General features: G+C 45.2%; 1 protein-coding gene across 3 annotated transcripts; it reads right to left on the minus strand.

Annotated features, from left to right (window-relative positions):
- Nucleotides 1–16: 16 nt before the first annotated feature.
- On the minus strand, nt 17–18,977 carry LOC117592254 (heterogeneous nuclear ribonucleoprotein K). 3 transcript variants are annotated; one of them, XM_034285896.1, is made up of 10 exons: nt 18,771–18,977; nt 11,321–11,427; nt 11,146–11,202; nt 9,363–9,406; nt 8,381–8,453; nt 8,209–8,304; nt 1,442–2,392; nt 1,198–1,367; nt 425–482; nt 17–387 (listed from the first exon to the last, which is right to left on the minus strand). In XM_034285896.1, exons 2-9 carry the CDS (start codon nt 11,414–11,416, stop codon nt 452–454), a joined length of 1,518 nt encoding a protein of 505 aa, XP_034141787.1. In that variant the 5' UTR covers nt 11,417–11,427; nt 18,771–18,977; the 3' UTR covers nt 17–387; nt 425–451. The 3 variants fall into 3 exon arrangements, with proteins under 3 accessions (XP_034141787.1, XP_034141796.1, XP_034141805.1); XM_034285905.1 differs by having other exon boundaries at nt 17–482; nt 1,166–1,367; nt 18,771–18,976; XM_034285914.1 differs by lacking the exons at nt 9,363–9,406; nt 11,321–11,427; nt 18,771–18,977 and having other exon boundaries at nt 17–482; nt 11,146–11,191.
- Nucleotides 18,978–19,040: the final 63 nt, after the last annotated feature.

Here is a 19,040-nt window from a genome sequence, read left to right on the forward strand (position 1 = left end):
GAAAGCACTCCGCACATCAAGTTTAATTATATTTTATTTTGTTCATTCTTCTTATCGTACAGAATTTTAAGGTTGACTTTCCCCCTTCAAGAGCAGAAATGGTGTGGCTGAGAGAATGTTGGTTAGGGGTTGGGCATGATGCAGGTGACATGTGGGAGGAGGGGACACTTATTGTTCCAGTTATCGTCCTTTCCTTCTTTTCGGGCTTTTCTCTCTCTTTTCGGGGGAATATTTCACTTAAAGTTAAAGAAGAAATACATAAATTTCTTTCGTTTTTTTTGGAGGATGCTCTCTTGCTCTCTCTGTTCCTTTTCTTCTGTTAGTAAATTTAATTTTAAACGTGAAACGCAGCACATCTCGATGGTTGTTATTGTTGTTGTTGTTGTTTTTGTTTTTGTTGTTGCACGTTGCATGTTGCTGTGTGGCTGTTGGTAAAGTTGTATTTGCCCACTTAAATGTTTCGCCTGCCATTCTCGTGCACACTGCAATGAGAGGTAGTGGAGCGATGGCGAAAAGCCAAAGGAAAACATAATTAATGAACTTTTTAATGAACAGCAGATACAGCTGAATGAAGGTTGGTGGTGTTGGTGTGGCTGTATATAGGTGTGGATGGTGTGGGTTGCAATGTACATGGGATACAGGATACAGGATACAGGATGCGGGATGCCGCGCGATATGTGATATGAGATTGGATTGGTATAAGCCGTGACACAATTAGTATATTAATAAACAAGACTTTTCGTTTCTTTGCTTTTTAATGCCGAGTTCCGCTTAAATTGGTTAACCATCGATAATATAATGAAGAGCACAGATGCACGCCGTAAGAAGACAAGGGATTTATTGTTATTAGCAGAGACCAAACAACAAAATCACTAGTCTTCCATACGGAATACACTCCCAGGAGAGGCCAATCGGTTAGTTAGTTTGGATGTTGGATGGTTGTTGGAGCGATTTGCGAGTTAAAATATACGATATGATACGATATATCAAGCACTTAACACTTAGAACCCACGAATTGAGGCACCGTTTCCGAGTTAATTACGCACAGAAGTTAGCATTGGAGGGGAATTGGGATTGGGGCAGGTAATGTTTAATGTTTAATGTGTGTGTGGTGTGTGGTGTATGGTATTTGGGTTAGTCAAATGAGAAGGAGTTGAGTGCATACTTTGATCTGCTTAGTCTGTTTGCGACACCAACCTCTGTTGCAGCAGATACTGGGCCATTTGTATTTGCTTGGGCGTGCCCGAGATGGTGATTATGCGATCGTTCGAGTTGGGCAGGGGCTCATCGATGGTTATGTACGCACTGGACTCATTGCGAATGCGGCGGATGCGGCCGCCTCCCTTGCCAATGATGGCGCCAGCCAACTGCAAAGCGAAAAAATATACAAATTAGCAATTTGAAAATTAAAACCGAAGCTTAGGTCTTTGCCACTACTCACCTCCTTTGGAATGGTGACCTGTGTGCTGTTGTTGGGGTCATGGCCCTGCGGTACATTAGTCGGAGCATTCGGGCTTCCGTTTCCCCCGTTGCTGCCACCGCCAGCATTGAATCCTGCGCCATTAGCACCGCCAAGGGCTCCGACGCCCCCGTTGTTGGCACTGCCGCCTCCCAAGCCGTTGCCCAAGCTGCTGTTGCCGCCCTGATTCTGGCCGAAGCTGCCCAGGCTGGGCAGACTGTTGCTGCCTCCCTGGCTCTGGCTGAAGTTGCCGAGACTCGGCAGGCTGTTGCTGCCCTGGCTCTGGCCAAAGCTGCCGTTGTTGCCCCCAAAGTCGCCGGGACCGCCGCCAAACCCGTTGTTGCCAAAGCTGCCGCCACCGCCAAAGGGCCCGCCGCTACCTCCGCCAAAACCGGCGCCAGCAAAGCCACCGGCACCGCCGCTTGCACCGCCAAAACCATCCACATCCCCGCCTCCGCCGTTGGCCCACGGATTGATGAATGGATTGTCGCGCTGGCCCATGCCGCCACCGCCTCCGCCGACTCCTACGCCAGCACCTCCGGCGCCTGCACCAAAGCGTTCAGCTCCACGTCCTCCCCCGCCACTGCCACGGCCACCGCCAGCATTTCCGCCGAATCCTCCGCCGTTGCCGCCACCAGCAGCACCGCCAGCACCAGCTGCTCCAGCGCCCCCGTTGCGGTTGCCTCCCCGCTGACTGGGACGAGTGCTACCACTGCCTGTGCCATAGCCGCCATACTCATCGGCATAGACGCGGTCGAAGTTCATCGGATCATAGTTGTGGATGGCCCCCTTGATGGGCGTGTCCCGGGTGAGGGTGATTACCTCACGCACCGCCTCGATGACCTGGGCCTGCTTGCCCACCGTCTGCACCACGCGATCTGTGCTCTGCGGAGCCACATTGGAGAATACCTTCAAGAAGCGACAGCCGATGCGCTGCAAGTGGAGAGATTACAAAGAAGATTAGTTTCATGTCGCGCAGGATTTCTAGGAATGCGGTTTTCCAGCTGAGAACCCGGCATTATATTCATAGAGCCATCGGATCCTTAAGCCTAAGGGCCTATCATTTTCCAAAAATCAAAGAACGGACAAAGAACGACTCACACATACAAATCCATTCTGGTCAAGGTCTATTGAGAGGCCCAAGTTCAAATCAATTTAGCCATGACACGGACACAGGATACAGGACTCTGGCCCTGACCCGTCCGTTTCTGTACATATTCGTATGTGTGTCCTGCATCCTGCCACAGCGGGCAATGGCTCCTAATCAGCATGAAGCAGCAGCTTGAAGCAGAAGCAGAAGCAGCTGACGTCGGCAGCAGATGTCAGACGCAGGCACAGAGAATCGAGGTCTTCTACCTGCGGCATCGACTCGAATGTTTCGGGGCAGCTGCTTCTCTCTCTCGCTGGCTGCATGTAAAGTGGCAGGAAGTTCTTCTTGCCTCTGCCCTTGCCTTCGTCTGCTCCCCTTGCTTCCTTTTTGTCTGCAGCGGAAGTGTAAATGGGAAATTCGATAGCCACTTAAGAGGGGAAGCAGGTGGGGAGCGGATCGAACAGATTTCTGTTTGTGTGCGTGTTTGTGTTTGTGTCAATGGAGTCCCGAGTGCGTTCCGCTTCCGTTGCAGAGCCGCCTTCAGGCTCCCTACTCTGTCGTGCCTCAACGCATTTCCATAGTTTTTCATCAATTTCATTGGTGCCGCCTAACTGCTGCCTGCCGCTTGATGATTGCATCATTCCTAGGCCCATTGCGTGCTCCCTCACGACTCTCCCTGTCTCTGTGTGTGTTCGTGTTTGTGTTCATGCGTGTGTGTGTGTGTGTGTATAGCAATGACCAAAGGCTGCGTCATATTCCCTTCCAACTACCCAGTTCTACCCTCTCTGCGTCCCCTCTTCTACAGCTACTCCCAGGCGACAACTCGTTGCGTGTGCTCCAGACAACAATGGCGACATCAAAATTCTGAAGTGTTTCCTCGACCCCCTAATTCCCGCATGCCATCACTCACATCACCCTTGTGGCAGTAGGGGCGAGCAGGATGTGGCGCCTTATGAATGGCCAGGCCAAAAGCGTTGAGTCACACAAACACTGACATAAAAGAACAAGGTCCCAGCGAGCCCAAGAATCCCTGAATCAAAATTATTAAATTAAAACATGACAATGCCAGCACTCTCTCTCTCTCTCACTCTTTTGCTCTCTATTAACGCTCTTTTTATGGCTGACACAAATAGATAACATAAAGAAACAATAGCATACTTTTAGCTGTCCAACTAAACTGCCAACATTTATTGGCCAGGGCGTGTCGCCGCCTCCCCCAAATCTATATTACCAATCAAACAAGAGAAAATCCATTAAAAACTTTAAGTTTTCTTCCTTTTGTTTTTGGCGCCGTCCGAAAGGGACGCACACACACATCTGCGCCACTGCGGCTGGTCCTAGTCCAGCATTATTATTATATTATACATAATATATCTCGGGGATTCTTCTCCAACTACTAACCCATCATTAGAAGTGATTTAATTGATTAAAGTACACAACTTTTTCTATACCTTTCAATGGTTTGTTATCCACTTTGAAGTTCCACACCAATTTCCACTGAACTGAATGTATGTTTTAGATATTTATTTCTTGCTTTTCCCATCACTGTTTACTTAAATATATTAACAGCAGGAATAGTTGCAGCAGCACCGATTGCTGGCAAAGAAACGGAGAGAACAGTGGGAACAGTACCGTGCGCGACCAGCGCCAATGTCGAAATAATTGGGTTCAACGATTGCCAGTTGCCATGTAAGGCGACAGAGACGAAGACGCAGCCAGGACGTCGGCAGAGCAGAGAGAGAGAGAGTGAGAGAGAGCCAGAGCCAGAGCGAAAAAAAAATGGAAGAACACAAAAACACGCGCATATACCGAAAGGCAGGCAACAGCATGTGCGTCTCTTCTTCTTCTTCTTCTTCCGATTCGTGTTAGCATGTATTTGTGTATGTGTGTCATGTCAGACCCAAAAAGGATACGCAGGCTGCTGTGTTCGACAGGGCAGCTGCTGCAGCTCCCGTTGCTCCTTCTGCCGCTTCTGCTCTGGCTTTAACTCTGCCGCCGCTCTTCCTTCTCTGCTGCTCTGCTTTTGCTCCCGCTGGCAGCAGCAAAACGGAACCGGTGAATCTTTCAGTTTCGCCTCATTTAAAAGTTTTCGTTGCTTTTTTTTAAGCTTTTGTTGTTGTTGTTGTGTGCGCAGGCGCAGATGAGGCGGAGAACAAATAAAGAAGAAAAAACGAAAGTAAATGTTTTGGGCATAATCCAACAACAACTTTACATAGGACGACAGGCAAACTTCACACGAAGAGCGTGGGGGACACATCATTAACAACAAATCGCATTCAATTGATATGCAAAATCTTTAAGTGATTCATGTATGCATCGATGGTGCTCCATTAAAAGCTTGTAGGGGATTACCAAAGGCGCCTAAGATCCCCCCACCATCACCAGCAGCAGCAGCAGCAGCAGCAGAAGCAAAGGAGAAGGAATAATAAGAGAAGCAGAGGCAAAGAGAGAGAGGGAATCTCAAGCCACAGTAGTGGTGAAGGGGAAGCCGCATCTCTACCAGCCAAAAGGCAATCAAAATTCACTTACGACAGCAGCAATTAAGAAACTTTTACCTACAGCTGCGGGCAAACTGATAGTGGTGCAAAACTTGCATGCTTACAAGCTGTGCTGCTATTTTTCTGACTGCAATTGTTTTAAACTCGCAGGAAGATAACAACTGGAGTACAGCTCTCCAGTGCTGTATCAATGACCCATGTCTGTACCCTTCAAGTGGCTGAGATATCAGGGGGAGAAGAGAGAGAGAGAGAGAGAGTACAGAGCCAGGAAGGATGCAACAAACAAGTCGGAAGTGGGTATAAAACTCCAAAATAACAGGCACCATCGAAAACTAAACCGGATATCATCATCCCTACCACCACTGCCTCTACCGCTCCTCCGATGTATTTATTAGTTAAATGACGATCACAAAACTCTCATTGGCAGCCAGCAAAAATTCGCTACAATAAAGGGTGCCACATTCCCGTCTCAGAAAATATAGGAGCGGGTCAAGCCATGGCTATGTTTGAATTTACAGAGAAAAGGTATTCTCCTTTGTAAAAAGTAATAGTATCTATTTTAGTCTTGCCATACGCGTATGAGAAGGACACCCTTTATGAGCAGTGGCATGTGGAGTGTACGTAGCACCTGTTTGGCATTCATTAAGACGAACAGCGTGCAACAAATGCAAGCCGCAGGCGGCAGTCAGACAGGCCGAGAGAGAAGGAAAGCGGGAACAAAGCCAGCCCAGCGCAGACCGTTGGCACGCTCAATCCTCAAATGCATTTTAGGGCATTTTTGGATTTCGGTACATACGCACAAAGGATGATGCCGGCTGCAGCCAGGATCAGTGTGTGTGGAGACGCAGTAGAAGCAGCAGCAGCTGTCGCTCATTATTACTGACGCTGCCGTAGCAGATGCCGTCTTCCCCCGCTCCCTCCCTTGGCACAGGACAACATTTTGATGGGGAGCCAACACAGGCATGAAACCTGACGACTGAGTACTCTAGGCATTATGGGTACACGTACGAGTAGAGTCCTACTACCATAAGGTAACACATGTCCGGATAATGCGACAGATTTGGCGCTCTGCTAGTTCAGGGGGAAGAGTGTAGATGTGTATTAAAAATGATCTAGAACAGAAATAGCAACAAGACTGTGACCCACCAAAGATGTATTAGAAGCCAGAGGTAAGCAATTACTTTAACCTCGAGCAAGGTAGCTCGACGACAAAGGGAAACCCGAACGTAAACCGGCTTTGCTGAGGCCAAAGACAGAAAGCCAGAGCGGGAAATGGCAGAAGACAGAAGGAAGACTAAGGGAGAATGGGGAGGCTAAATGGCTCACTGAATGGAAACAGCTGCTGGCCACGCCACGCCAGGCCAGGCCAGGCCTTGCTGCTGCTGAGAACTGCCGCCGTTGTTCTTGCCGCAACAATGAAGATGGAAACGGGGACGACTTCCTTTTCAGCACAGACCAAAGAAAAGGTACAAATGTATAAACGACAAACACATGCTTTGAGGCAGACACAGTTGAGGATGCTGATGCTGCTGCCCCAAGGATGCTGATGCTGTTGCTGGAGGCTGATAATCATTATCATCATCCTCATCATCATCATCTGCTGTGGCCATCAAAGCAGTAGCTCAGACGACAGCTGCAAGGATGCTGCACGTATATAAGAAGCCCATAATAAAAGGAAGGAGTACGAGAGACAGGAGGAAGCTCCTTTCTGCCTGCCGACGCCGTCGTGGACTTGTTGACCTCCATAGAAGTAGTGCAACAGCAGCAGCAGAATCGCAGAAATATGAATATGCATGAGGAGAGGAGCAGCTTCAGTAGGAGAATAAGTGTGCGATATTATATTCAAAGCTGGCGGGAGGGGAAACAAAGCAAGGCAAAGCAAAGCAAAGCAAAGCAGAGCCAGAAAAGGGCGCAGGACATTCCAATTAAAATGCAGTCCCAGTCCCACTCGTCGCTAATTAATGAGCGCCCTGCAGGCTCCACCTGCTGCCTCTGTTGCTGCTACTGCTGCTGCTGTTTCTGATATGCCTGGAAGGACATGCTTTCCACTTAACTGCACCTCCTATCCTAATTGAACGCAGCAACAGCAACTCAGAGAATATCTGATTATTTTGAACTTGCGAATTGCGCAATTGAAAATAGTTCGACGTGTCCTGCCACATGCCACCTGCCGACCTTATCCTCACGTGTCAGCAGTTCTGAATGCCCATGACGATGCTCGAGCCAGCTTCAGTAAAGCGGCAGTGACAAGTGTGTTATGAAGAAGGTGCATGTAGTAGCAGACGTCAGCAACAGATTCCTCTACCCGTTGCATGAGCATTCATCCACAATCATCCTCTCCAGCGCTTTGTACTGCTAGCCATTCGATCGATTCCCTCCCATCATCGATGGATATGCATTCTCCTGTCGCAAACAGAGAACAGCCGGCAGCAGGAATGTAGTCCCCGTACAAAGTTTTCGATTTAGCCAAGCGCAAAGTTATGTTGACGGGTTTCAGCTTCACGTGGCACTGCCATAGCCCACTCCCTCACTCCTCACTAGGTTGCTAGGATCGTCATAAACATGTCAAAAATGCCCACATATCCCATCCCGAATGACACCCCTCCTCCTCCTCCTCCTCCTTCTCAGGCACACCAAAATAGTTATAAGCCCAATTATGTTAACCTTCATGCCAGAAGCGTCATGGTTGGCCAACGTTGCCCGTTGCCCGCAGGACATTGGGGATGGGGGGCAGTAATACAGGATTACGATGGATAGTACGGCAAACAAAGGACACGCACACAGCACAGACATCTGCAGGAAAGGGACTCTAAACGCAGAATGGCGGAAATACTTAAACGAAATACGAGTGCGAGTATGTGCAATCAGCAAAGAAAAAATTACATTGAAAATTTCAAAAAGTTCCCAACATTTTGCGGTAATTATTACAGACCGACCATCGAAGGGTAAGTAGTGCACACTGGAAGAGTGTAGATCAGAGGTGGTAGAACCCAGGAACAACCCCTATATCATGCACACGATTGTGCATTATATTACTGTGCCTTTCAATGCCATCAATCTAGTATCTAGTATCTAGTACGTGTATCTACTCTGTTTTCAAAGGAGCCCAGCTTTACCGCGACACCATGGAATGGATATAGAAATAGTTTGCTTTTACTCACATCGCGTATCTCCTTGATCTTCTGTCCACCTTTGCCTATAACGCAGCCGGCCAAGCTCTGATGGATCAATAGGCGCACATCAAAGTCCTCATCGCGCTGGATGCGACGAAAGGGATTGTTTGGAGTGTTATCAAATGTGTGAATCATATCATATTACTGTCGATGCACTTACCTCTTCAAAGTATTTCAGCATTTCGGTGATTATCTCCAGAGTTGCCTCGATATCCGCCGAGATTTGGATGGTCCTGTGTTCGGTATTGAGCGAGCAGTTGTTAGGCGTGCATAGAGATTTTAAGAGAATGGTGAGTGGATGGAAAAAGAGAGAAAGAGAGAAAAGTGAGGGGAAAAACACATATTAGAATTGCAAATTACATTAACGACAAAAATAGTTGAGGTCTTAAAATGGCCTTTAATGTTTTGGGGGGAGAACTAGAGAACAAACTTTGCCAGATAGAGAATCGGTGATAAATTAGAGAACAAGAGGGAGAGAGATGGAGATTCCCTCCCAAGTGCCATTCCATGTCATATCATAGATCATATAAACTACGAGTAATACCACCACAAGGACACACAAGACGCTTGCTGGGGGACTTGGGATGTCGGCAAATGGATGATCTCAGGATCTCAGGATCTCAGGCCTTTCGATTCTCGGTTCCTTCAGAGTTTAAGCTCAGGCCGTGCATTTGGTATGGATTGGGCTACACATGGTACATGGTATGTATATGGTACGGGGTGCATTGTGGATTAGTATGCGATTAGGATTAGGTTTTTAGCGAGAGCGAAATCAAGTTAGATTCGGGCTAAGAAGTCGACCATCTGGTCAGCACAATAACTACACAAAACTGGATATATATACGGGATTGTAGTACATAAGATACTGTGCGCCTGGCATACGAGGAGGCATAGGAGGACACAACACACAATATTTGGATAGATTGTAGATAACTATAGAGCATACAGGACAAAGACAAACATATAGATATAGATCTATCTATATATGTATAGGTATGTATGGGTTAAGGTTAAGGCTGACAAGAGCTGAAGCTCGATCGGTTCTCGTCAATTCAATTTCAAATGTGGCTTGTACAGGAGAGATGCAAATTATATTGTAGTATCTAATAATTGGTAAGGTTAAAGATTTGTATGTGGTTTACCGTTCGGGGCCTTGGGAATCGTCGACAGACACAGCTGCTTTATACTGTGTGTGCCACACAGAAGCACACACACACACATATAGTCGAAGACACGGGCACGGGCACACGGGCGGGCGGGCGGGCGTTATGTCAGGCAGGCGGGCAGACGGGCGGTCGATGGACGATGGTCGGGCGGGCGGGCAGACAGTCGATGGTCGGGCGGGCGGGCAGACAGGCGGTCATTCGGTCGATGGGCGTAATTATACATATAGATTTGATCGATTTCCGATATATTTTTGGTTCGATTCGGTTGATTGATGCGCCATGGTATTTTTTTTTCGTTTGTAACGCCATTGAGATATATATGGATACATCACAGGGAGAAGGGACAGGGCCCAAGCATCCACATAGATACAAGCGTATGGGAATATGGGTTCATAGACATATACGTATATACATATACATCGTTTATACATGGATCAGGTTCAGATATCAGATTATATAGATATTGCACAGCAAGAATTCAATTCGATTTGATTTGGTTTTGGTATTGGTATTGGTATCATCGGGCCAGTTTATATACAAATTCAAATTCGGGATTCAGATCAATCGGTTATACCCAGTACCCGGGTGGGACATATAGACCAGAGACCATGGAGACCAGCGGTGCAGAGTGACGGTGCGGGCGGGCGGGCATGCCGGATTATGGTCAGATCGGTTCAGATGATCGGTTGAAGATTTTGTAGGGCGTGCGAACCGACGATTTATATGTTTTGGATTGGATTTGATTTATTCGATTTGTTACACATATGGGGTTTACGCAAGAATAGAGAGAGAGAAAGAGAGAGAGAGAGAAGAGAGAGAGAGAGAGAAAATTGTTCATTTAGTTAAAAGGTTAATTAGCGTGTAAATCTATCGTTTTATTGTTGGTTTTTTGTAGATGTTGTTGCTGTTGTACTTCTTGTTCCTATTTGATTATTGTACACAAAAAACAAGGGGGCAATTCTCTCTCCAAGTTTCATTAAAAAAAAAAACTAAAAAAAATTAAGCGCCTGTAAAACATTTCAGATTTAGATATTTTCTTATCTATTGATTGGAACTTCCTTTTTGGAGAAACGAAACGATAAATAAAGAGAAACCAGAGACAGAAGAAACGGTATAGACGGTAGAAAGAGAGAGAGTGAGAGACGGTAGAGAGAGAGAGAGAGAGTTAAGCTGAGTGGCAGACACCCGTTAGTAAGTGAGAAGCGTGTTTTGATCTTAATTTGATTCCTTGCTGCTGCACATAGAGACAGAGGAGAGAGAGAGATCGAGAGACTGGCAGGATCCGCTTACAGAGACAGAAAGAGAGATAGAGAGGGGGAAAAGAGGTTTTGTGGTAGGTGGTAAAGGTGGTTTAAGTGGTGGAAGGGACCAGACCGGCACAGAAGACAACAGTGGGTTCGGTTTTGGTTTGGTTTTCGCTTCGGTTCGGTACGGATTGGATTGGAGCTCTCGTTCTTCGAGCTCTAAGGGCGGGAGATGGGTAGAGACAGGATGCGAGATAGAGAGACAGTGAGAGAGTTCGCAGGAGAGAGACACACACAATGACAGAGACAGAGAGACAGACGCTTTTGGGATGGAATCTCGATTGGTTATCATTTGCTTTCAACTTTCTAATTTGTGGTGCAAAAAAATCAAAAAATGTACTTGTAAATAATACTAGACTTGACGCTTTAATTGTGATTGTTTTTCTTTTCTTTTTTTTTGGTTCTTTGAGTGATTGTTTTGGGTGGGTGGAAAGGGTTTTTATTTCATATAGTACCTGAGTCCTCATCTTCTGGATGTGCTGTCCTCCCTTGCCAATCACAGCGCCAGCGATCTGCCAAAAAGAAAGAAAATCAAACATCGATGGATAGAGAGATTCATTTGATTAGAGAAGGCTCCCCAAGGATGTGTGCATCACAGTATATACAGATTCTTCTGTACATCATACTTACACTGCTTGGTATTAGTATGCGCACGGTATCCTCATTACGGCGATTACGCTTCTGGTCCTGTGGTCCGTCTCCTGCATCGTTCATTTCACGCTTCATTCTTATTCTCTCTGCAAAAGGCACAAAATCCGAAAAGGCAATTCGATTATTTATATTAACAAAATCAGATACGACAATGCTGATCTCTGGTCGTTTGAAATCGAACTGACAGGCGGAGCAAAGCTGCCTGCCGTCGCCAGATCAGCGACAAAAAAATCGATGTGGGCCGACGATCAGAGTCACAGATGCCGTCAGGTGGCAGAGTGGCTGCAAGTTCTCAGCTGTTCCGCAATTAAAAAACAATTCAATTCAAGCGCTGGTTGGATTAGAATCGTGAGTTGCAGTTGCAGCTGCTGCAGCCACAGATCCATCCGTAAGCCGTCGCTGGGTTGCATCTACGCCCTATGCCCCAAAACAGAAATGGAGGAAATACCAGACAGCCAACGCTCAAATAGAACTCTATACACTATGGTATGTATGGCTGCCAACTGCCACACTCCGTTTGCATAATTGAGAGCAAACGTGTGCAATAATAATACAATTCGATACGTAACGAGAAATTATTCATTTATACAGACAAATGCCAAGAGGCTGAGAGTTTGATCCAACTATTTGTCGGAGGCTTCGTCTCTGAACTCTATGCTGCCCACATTGAAATACACAACCCTCCAATCATTTATTTTTTTTCATTTTGCTAGCACTTTAGGCCTTTGTATACCCTTTGATCGATACCCTTTATCTATTTATCTATTCAAAATATATCCAGCTTTCCATTATTCAATTTATATTCATCTGCAAAACTATATTTCTATCTATTTATACGTATTTATATCTTTATTTCAATTTGTCTATATATATTTATATCTTTATTTCAGCATCTGTCTGCCTGAAACCTGCTGCAAGGGTATTTGAGACGTCGCCCTCTTAAAGCTTAACTATACCATTTTGTATATATTATTTTTTAATTTTATGGAGTTTCCACATGTCAAAATATCAATTGTCCAAGCTGCTGCTGTTGCTGCTGTTAAGTTGTCAAAAATCTGTCGGATATTCGTTTAACAATAGCTAAAACGACGGCAATGGAAGATTAAACGAATTTTTTCGAGGGCTCCCAGTGGGGAATGACTCAACTTGAAATTGAAAATTGTTGAGCGAGACTGTACATAGTGTATACATAGGTGTTAGATGTGTGGGAAGAGCTTAGGGAAAGGGTTGCCATCACCTTCGAATTCGGGGCCACTTTGGGGACAAATTGTGAGATAAATTGAAGAAAACTTGAGCACGTATTGGGACACAGTCTTATACTCCCATAGAATGATCTTGTCATCTATAAAAAAATTACCTTATTTTGCTTTTGAAACAAGTATCACAATGAATCACTTAAATATATTGCTGTATATTTTAGGGGTACATCTCATAGATTTCCCCTGACACTCCACTGAAATTATCAACTTTTTCACTCGTAGCTTACATAATACCAAAACTTATGACTTCTCTATCGTCGGGATGATTTTAAAGGAGAGCTGAGCAGAGGCACCGCTTATGAGTCCTGTACAAAAACTAATGAATAGTGTCCACCAGAACAAGTGCTATTTATATGAAAAATCCTTCGATATGGTGTCCCGGGGGCTGGCCAATCGGAAGCTATTGGGGATCGGATATATGACAGCGGAAATTGGTAGCTGACCAATAGAATTCGTACAAATGTACCAAGTGACAATACCTTAAAAAGGGGAAGTTCCCGCCCATGGGTACCGAATGCTAGGCAACCGCCATAATTATACTGGACTGACCATAACACAAAACTGTTCTATAGGGGAATACGGTTAAGATAGAATAGTTCTTCCCTATGTGCGAAACGTATAGAAGAATGTATGGTCTCGTTCTCTTTCTCGTGTACATACGAAGAATATATTTTTATGGGGGAGGAAGTGCATTTATTTCTACATATTGGAAGCATATGTACACATATGTGGAGTATAGATACTTTATATAAGAGCACGCATCGGTTCTCCACCTCCAGCAAAACCAGAACAAAGTACCATCCGTATGTATCGACGGGATGGCTTATGAAAGCAATTTTGTTATTTGATTCAAAATCTGATTATTGTGCGCAGGCAAAGTTACGTTAGGATCCTTTCTAGCCCTGCTCTTGTAAAATATTCCACTATCTTTGTTTATCTAAACCTAAGATGGTGTCGCTTTGCATGAAGATACATTAAGCGAGAGAATTAGCATGTGGACCTCAGTCCAAGCCTCAGTCGCGTCACCCTGTACAAGAACTCGCATCGCTCCACCTTTCGGCAGAACTTTGTACACTATATACAAATATGTATATATTTACAAAACATATAGTAATTGCCTATATACATATGTGTGTGGGGCTGCGTAATGAATTTACAGTTTGGCATTAGTCTAATAACCGAATGGTGGGTGGGCCGGGGGAACTGCCTTTTGGAGGAGCAGAAGGTAAAAAACTGCAGCCTTCGTGCAGTTTTCTTTGAATTTTAGATGAAACTTCAGCTGATGTTTTCCCATTATGCATATTTTAGATGGCAGCACCAGAAGGAGTAGTTTTCGTTGTCGTTGTCGTTGTCGTTGTCGTGGTAGAAGGCGGGAGGAGCCTCCCCATTTTTCTAAGATAGCAAAGCGTTTAACTATTGATTGAGCCCCAATACTAGTTCCTCCCTAGACTACCAGAGCGTTTCCCCGGCTAAATGCCTGTGAAATGCAACAAATTGCGCTGACCTGGACAAATATCATTAGAGGGAATGGTCTATCTAGAAAATGGATGTAAATAGATGAGGTCGTCAGTACATTGGGACAGACAGCTGCACTGAGGGAAAAAACAGCACTTAAAATTCTTAGAAAGAAATTCTGACTGAAATTTAGGCTCAAAATATAGGGATTAGGTCGCACATGATGCAGCTTTTACTGGCAACAAAGAAAATCCTCTTGGAATGGAAATGCCGAAAGCGGCGGTGGCCTGAAGATTGCTTCCGATTTTCCGCACCTTCGCTGTGTACTGTAAATGCATTATTCAAGTAATTGCTTTAAAATCGAGAAACAGTAGCACGTCAAAGGCAAAGAACACAGAACCCATTCCTTCCCACCTCACAACGAAAGCCTCACCCGCACGCAGCCTAATGAAACTCTGAGAGTTTCAACAGCCGTTCCCAGGAGCTCAGAGATCTAATTATAGGGACAATTTCAATGGGCGCAGGACGAGGCAGAAGGCAAGGAACAGGAACAGGCCCAGCTCAAGGGACACTGGAAACTTTGTGTCTGAAAGCGGAAGTGGCCAGCAGATTGCTTCCCCTTTGTAAGCACCTTTGATGCCCAGCACTGATTGCATTTAGCGGTCAGTGTGAGAAAAGCGTTCTTATTGAGCGTAAAAACAGCTTCCCAGGAGCATGATGGAGGGAGGGGAGCCAGGTGAGAGGAACAGAGGAAGAGAGAGTGGGAGACTAAAGCGAGGCCTTGGAATTTCTGAAAGTGACATAAATGACAGGTAAGCAATTATGTGAAAATCATTTGATTGCTGTCCACATCCTGTTCAAATAGCCTTTGACAGCGCACACGCCGGCGTCCCACCACCCTCCGGTTCGACCTGCCCCCATATCCTTCACCACCACCATCCACCCATCTAACAAACAACAACAAATGCAATAAGGACAATAATTTAAGTTGTTCGTCCCCCAGGCGAACGCGCTTGAAACTTTTTTTGTATACAATACATACCACATAGGGCCCCCGGGCCCAACACAAACACACACAAACATACAGGTGGGCTGGGTGACCACAAAACAAAAGAAAAAAAAACAGGAACAACAAAATAAATGGAGAGAGCGAAAAAGGGGATCACATGTCCATCGAGACGTGGCGAACCACATGAAAACGCGGTTCGTGGCTGCCCACCAAAGAGCAAAAGGAGTCGACCATACACACACTCACACACTGATGTAACGCCTCGCCGCTCTTATGCTCTGGCTTCTGGGCCTGCTCTTTTAAAAGCATTAAAGATGTGCACGTGATTCGCGTGAGCAATGTTCATAAATGCCGATTGTTCTACAGCTGGAAAGATGACTTAGGAAGTGCAATGTACTTACATTTTTATAATGGAAACAAACGAAAGATACCCGAGCAAAATATATAAATTTTCTTTACAGTATAATTTTGAAAATTCAGACTAGCTCAGCCTTCTTTCTTAATCATTTTATAAAATCGGAATATAATCTCAAAGCTGAAAATAGACTTCCTCAGTTTCACTGGGAACACAGTTCGGGAAGTCGAGTGCGACTACGGGAGATCCGTGGTTCCACGTTGAATCACGTGTCACGGTGGCATCTCTCTCTTTCCGCCGTTCATTCGTATGTATATGTGTTCGTATGGCAAAGGCTAAGCCTTCAACTATCCTTTTCCCGTTCGTCTCCTCCTCTCCGCCTACACCCCTTCACATTCCTTTTTTGCCAGCGTAATTGGGCGGTGGGTATATGCGTTCCAACTCTATAATTTAGCGGAAAAGCAGCTAATGGACGCCATGTCCAACAACAACACAATAACACCCAACTCAGAAACTGGACGAGAAGCAGAAGAAGGGCAAAGCGGAAATGCATACAATTGACAATTCTCATCGTCCGCGCTAGAAAAATAGATAGCCGCCCCCTTTCAGCCCTGTATACGCATGCATGTGTGTGTGTATGTGTGTGTGTATGTGTGTGTGCTGTCCACTTCAAGGCTTTTATGGACATGTCAGCGTGCTTAGCGAGCCAAGTCGGGAGCCAGCGCCAACCATCGACATCGCGTGTGTCTCTAAAGCGGTGGTGGGAGGATGGGAGGAGGTATGTGGTTGATGTTGGGGTTGAGCTGGTCCCTGCGCTAATAACTAATGTGCTTATGGCGTGTGCCGCGCTCCTGTACCGTTCTAACCTGTCCTATCCTGTCCAAACTTTCACGAAAAGCTACAGTAAAACTTGTCTTTGGGCTGCAAGCTCTCCTTTTCTCCGCCCTAAAGTTGTTGAATTATTAAAAGGCTTCGATTGAGAGGTACTTTACTTCCTCCGCACCTCCATCTCCTCCCGCCATCCACCGTCCTGTTTTGTTTGCCTTAAGCTTTATCAACTGCATCTTGAGACATTCATCTTTGGCTAATTAATTGGAAATACAAGAATCATTGTGCAGCAGAAATAGAAATACCAGTCAAGGCTTCAAAATCAATAAAACTCGCTCGAGTTGATTGGGGAGGTAGGGGGGAAACTTGTTTCAAGTATTATTTTACGATTTGCATAAAAAAACATTCGTGCTGTTTATTTTTTTTCATCTGTCATTCGAGAAGACAAAAGCTATCAAAAAAATAATCATTGAGTGGAACATGTTTTGCGATTGCGAATAGGAATAAGGCAGAAGAGGCCCCAAGAAGAAGGGGGCAATATAAGAAAAGAGAAGAGCGATTACAATCGAATGATAGTCAAATAGCAGTTGCGTCAATGACTAAAATGTTCCTATTTCTTGCATTTGGAACCCGTATCCGTCTACCCATGTCACCATACATAGATACTTATTAAATAGATATGTACATATATTTGAATGCGGGCAAGGGGAACTATCTGGAATGGAACAGGAACGATGGTCATATGGGAAATCATCAAAGCGGCCAACATCCGACAACAAATTGCGGTACAATGGTAGCTTCCTAGCTCCATATTATTTGTTATTTATTTTATTTTCCCCATGCTAAGCTGAGTGCATTGGAAACAAGGCTAGCATCATACATTTTACATGATATATGGAAGCTCCACTCTTCCACTAGAGATGGCCGCAATTTGAGCACGAGCACGTTTGTGCACTGGCACATCTGTTGCATTAAAAGATGTACATATGTATATTTATGTATCGTGAAGCTGAGGATTGCACGAACAGGCACGAGATGGAGAAAATCACATCTCTAGCTCCTATTTACGAATGTACAAGAGAGCACACACAAAGAAGAAACCAGAAAAAAGCAAAAACAAGGAGAGAACTACTGCGAGCGCATTTGGGGATGTGTGTGTGTGTGTGTGTGTTCTAAAATATAGGCCGATACACCCCTCTGAAGAGAAATTTGTTGGCATGTTTTGCAAAGAACAGACATAGCAATGGAGCGTAAGTATCCGCTTGTCATGTTTTTTATTCAACGATGACAAACACTCAAAAGCTCGCTCAATAAACTGCAAAAAACATAATGGAATTCAGTATTTACTAGAGAATTCAGTTCAATGTCAATGAACGCGCGCCAGTAGCTGGAAATATCTGTGCGATTGCTTCATACGAATTAAAGAATGCCGAAGCTACATGCCATCCTCCTCATACACACACACAGACGCAAGCTCACCCAAACAAGGCAAATAAAAGCGAATTTTTTGCACAAAACTGGAAACTACACAAAGAAAAAAGGAGAAGTTGAAGCAAAAGAACAAGAACAAAAAGCAAAAGTCGAGTCTAATAACAATTGGTGGGAAAGGGAGGGAGCCTGTGACTAAAGTTAAGAGTGCCAGTGGGTGAGAAATCACACTGTGAAGTGACGGGCGGGTTGGGGGTAATAGCGAGGTGTGCCCGGGTCGCACACTTACTTATTGAAGATTGGTTTGTTTCGCTCATTAACACACGACACGCCACCATGTGTGAGAGCACACACAGATAACTTCCTCTCACTGTGCGACTCTACGATAGATGCTGAGGCAACAACAACCGTAACTATGAATAAAATATAGGTTAGGCCTCTTCCTAATATGTAAGTGGCCGAACGTTGAACTCGGCTTGTTGTCGTCTCCAGCGAAGCGTGGGAGCAGTTTTGGAGTAATAACTGCAGAGGGGAACGACAGACAGAGGGAGACAAACGAAACTATTTTGTTTTGATTTTATCTGTGCCGCAAAAAGAAAGACAAGACAAATAAATTATAATGAAATTATATGCGCCGGCACATGCGGTTGAGCGGGCCCACCTCCCCCCGTTCCCTGTGGGTAAAAGCGCGTGGAGAAAAATAAAACAAAACAAGAGACTAAAGCGGATGGGACAAAAACAGCAACAGCAGCGGCGTATACGACGACGACGGCTCTGTACCTGGGCCAAACGAAAGCCGGCCTCAAAGCGCAAGGGAGAGGACAAGAATGTGAGTGTGACTGTGTATGCTCTGGTGGTTGTAAATCTAAAAGGGAAGCCAAAAGAACGATCTGAGCTGAGTGCGGGAGGGGACTCCGAAGACACTAGCGGCGAAAAGTGAAGAAAAATCGGCATGCACTGTATGTATTGGCAAAACTTTTCGCAGAAAATGTATCCGGGAAAACACAACACTGCACACACACAGTTTCCCTGTTTATTTGGCCCGCAAATTCGTTTTTTTCCCGTTTTCCAGAGCGTCCCCAGGCATACACTTACCTAGCAGGGATGGTTTGTCGTAGCTGCCTTGCGTTGCTACCACAATTTAAATGTTTGCTCCGGTTAGCAATGCACAGAAATAAGTTTAACCACGACTTGGTTATTTCAGCACTTGCTGAAAATATTTATACTTCAATTTGTACAGAAAAACACACGAAGTTGAAAATGTACAGATGAATTGCAAAATGGCAGAAAAAACACACGAGAAAAAGTGTGACCGCGGACTTATCGATAAAATATACCGCATGTTAATCAGAAATATACGGAAAT

Source organism: Drosophila guanche, unplaced genomic scaffold, assembly GCF_900245975.1.
Source record: "Drosophila guanche unplaced genomic scaffold, DGUA_6, whole genome shotgun sequence".
NCBI classification, from domain to species: domain Eukaryota; kingdom Metazoa; phylum Arthropoda; class Insecta; order Diptera; family Drosophilidae; genus Drosophila; species Drosophila guanche.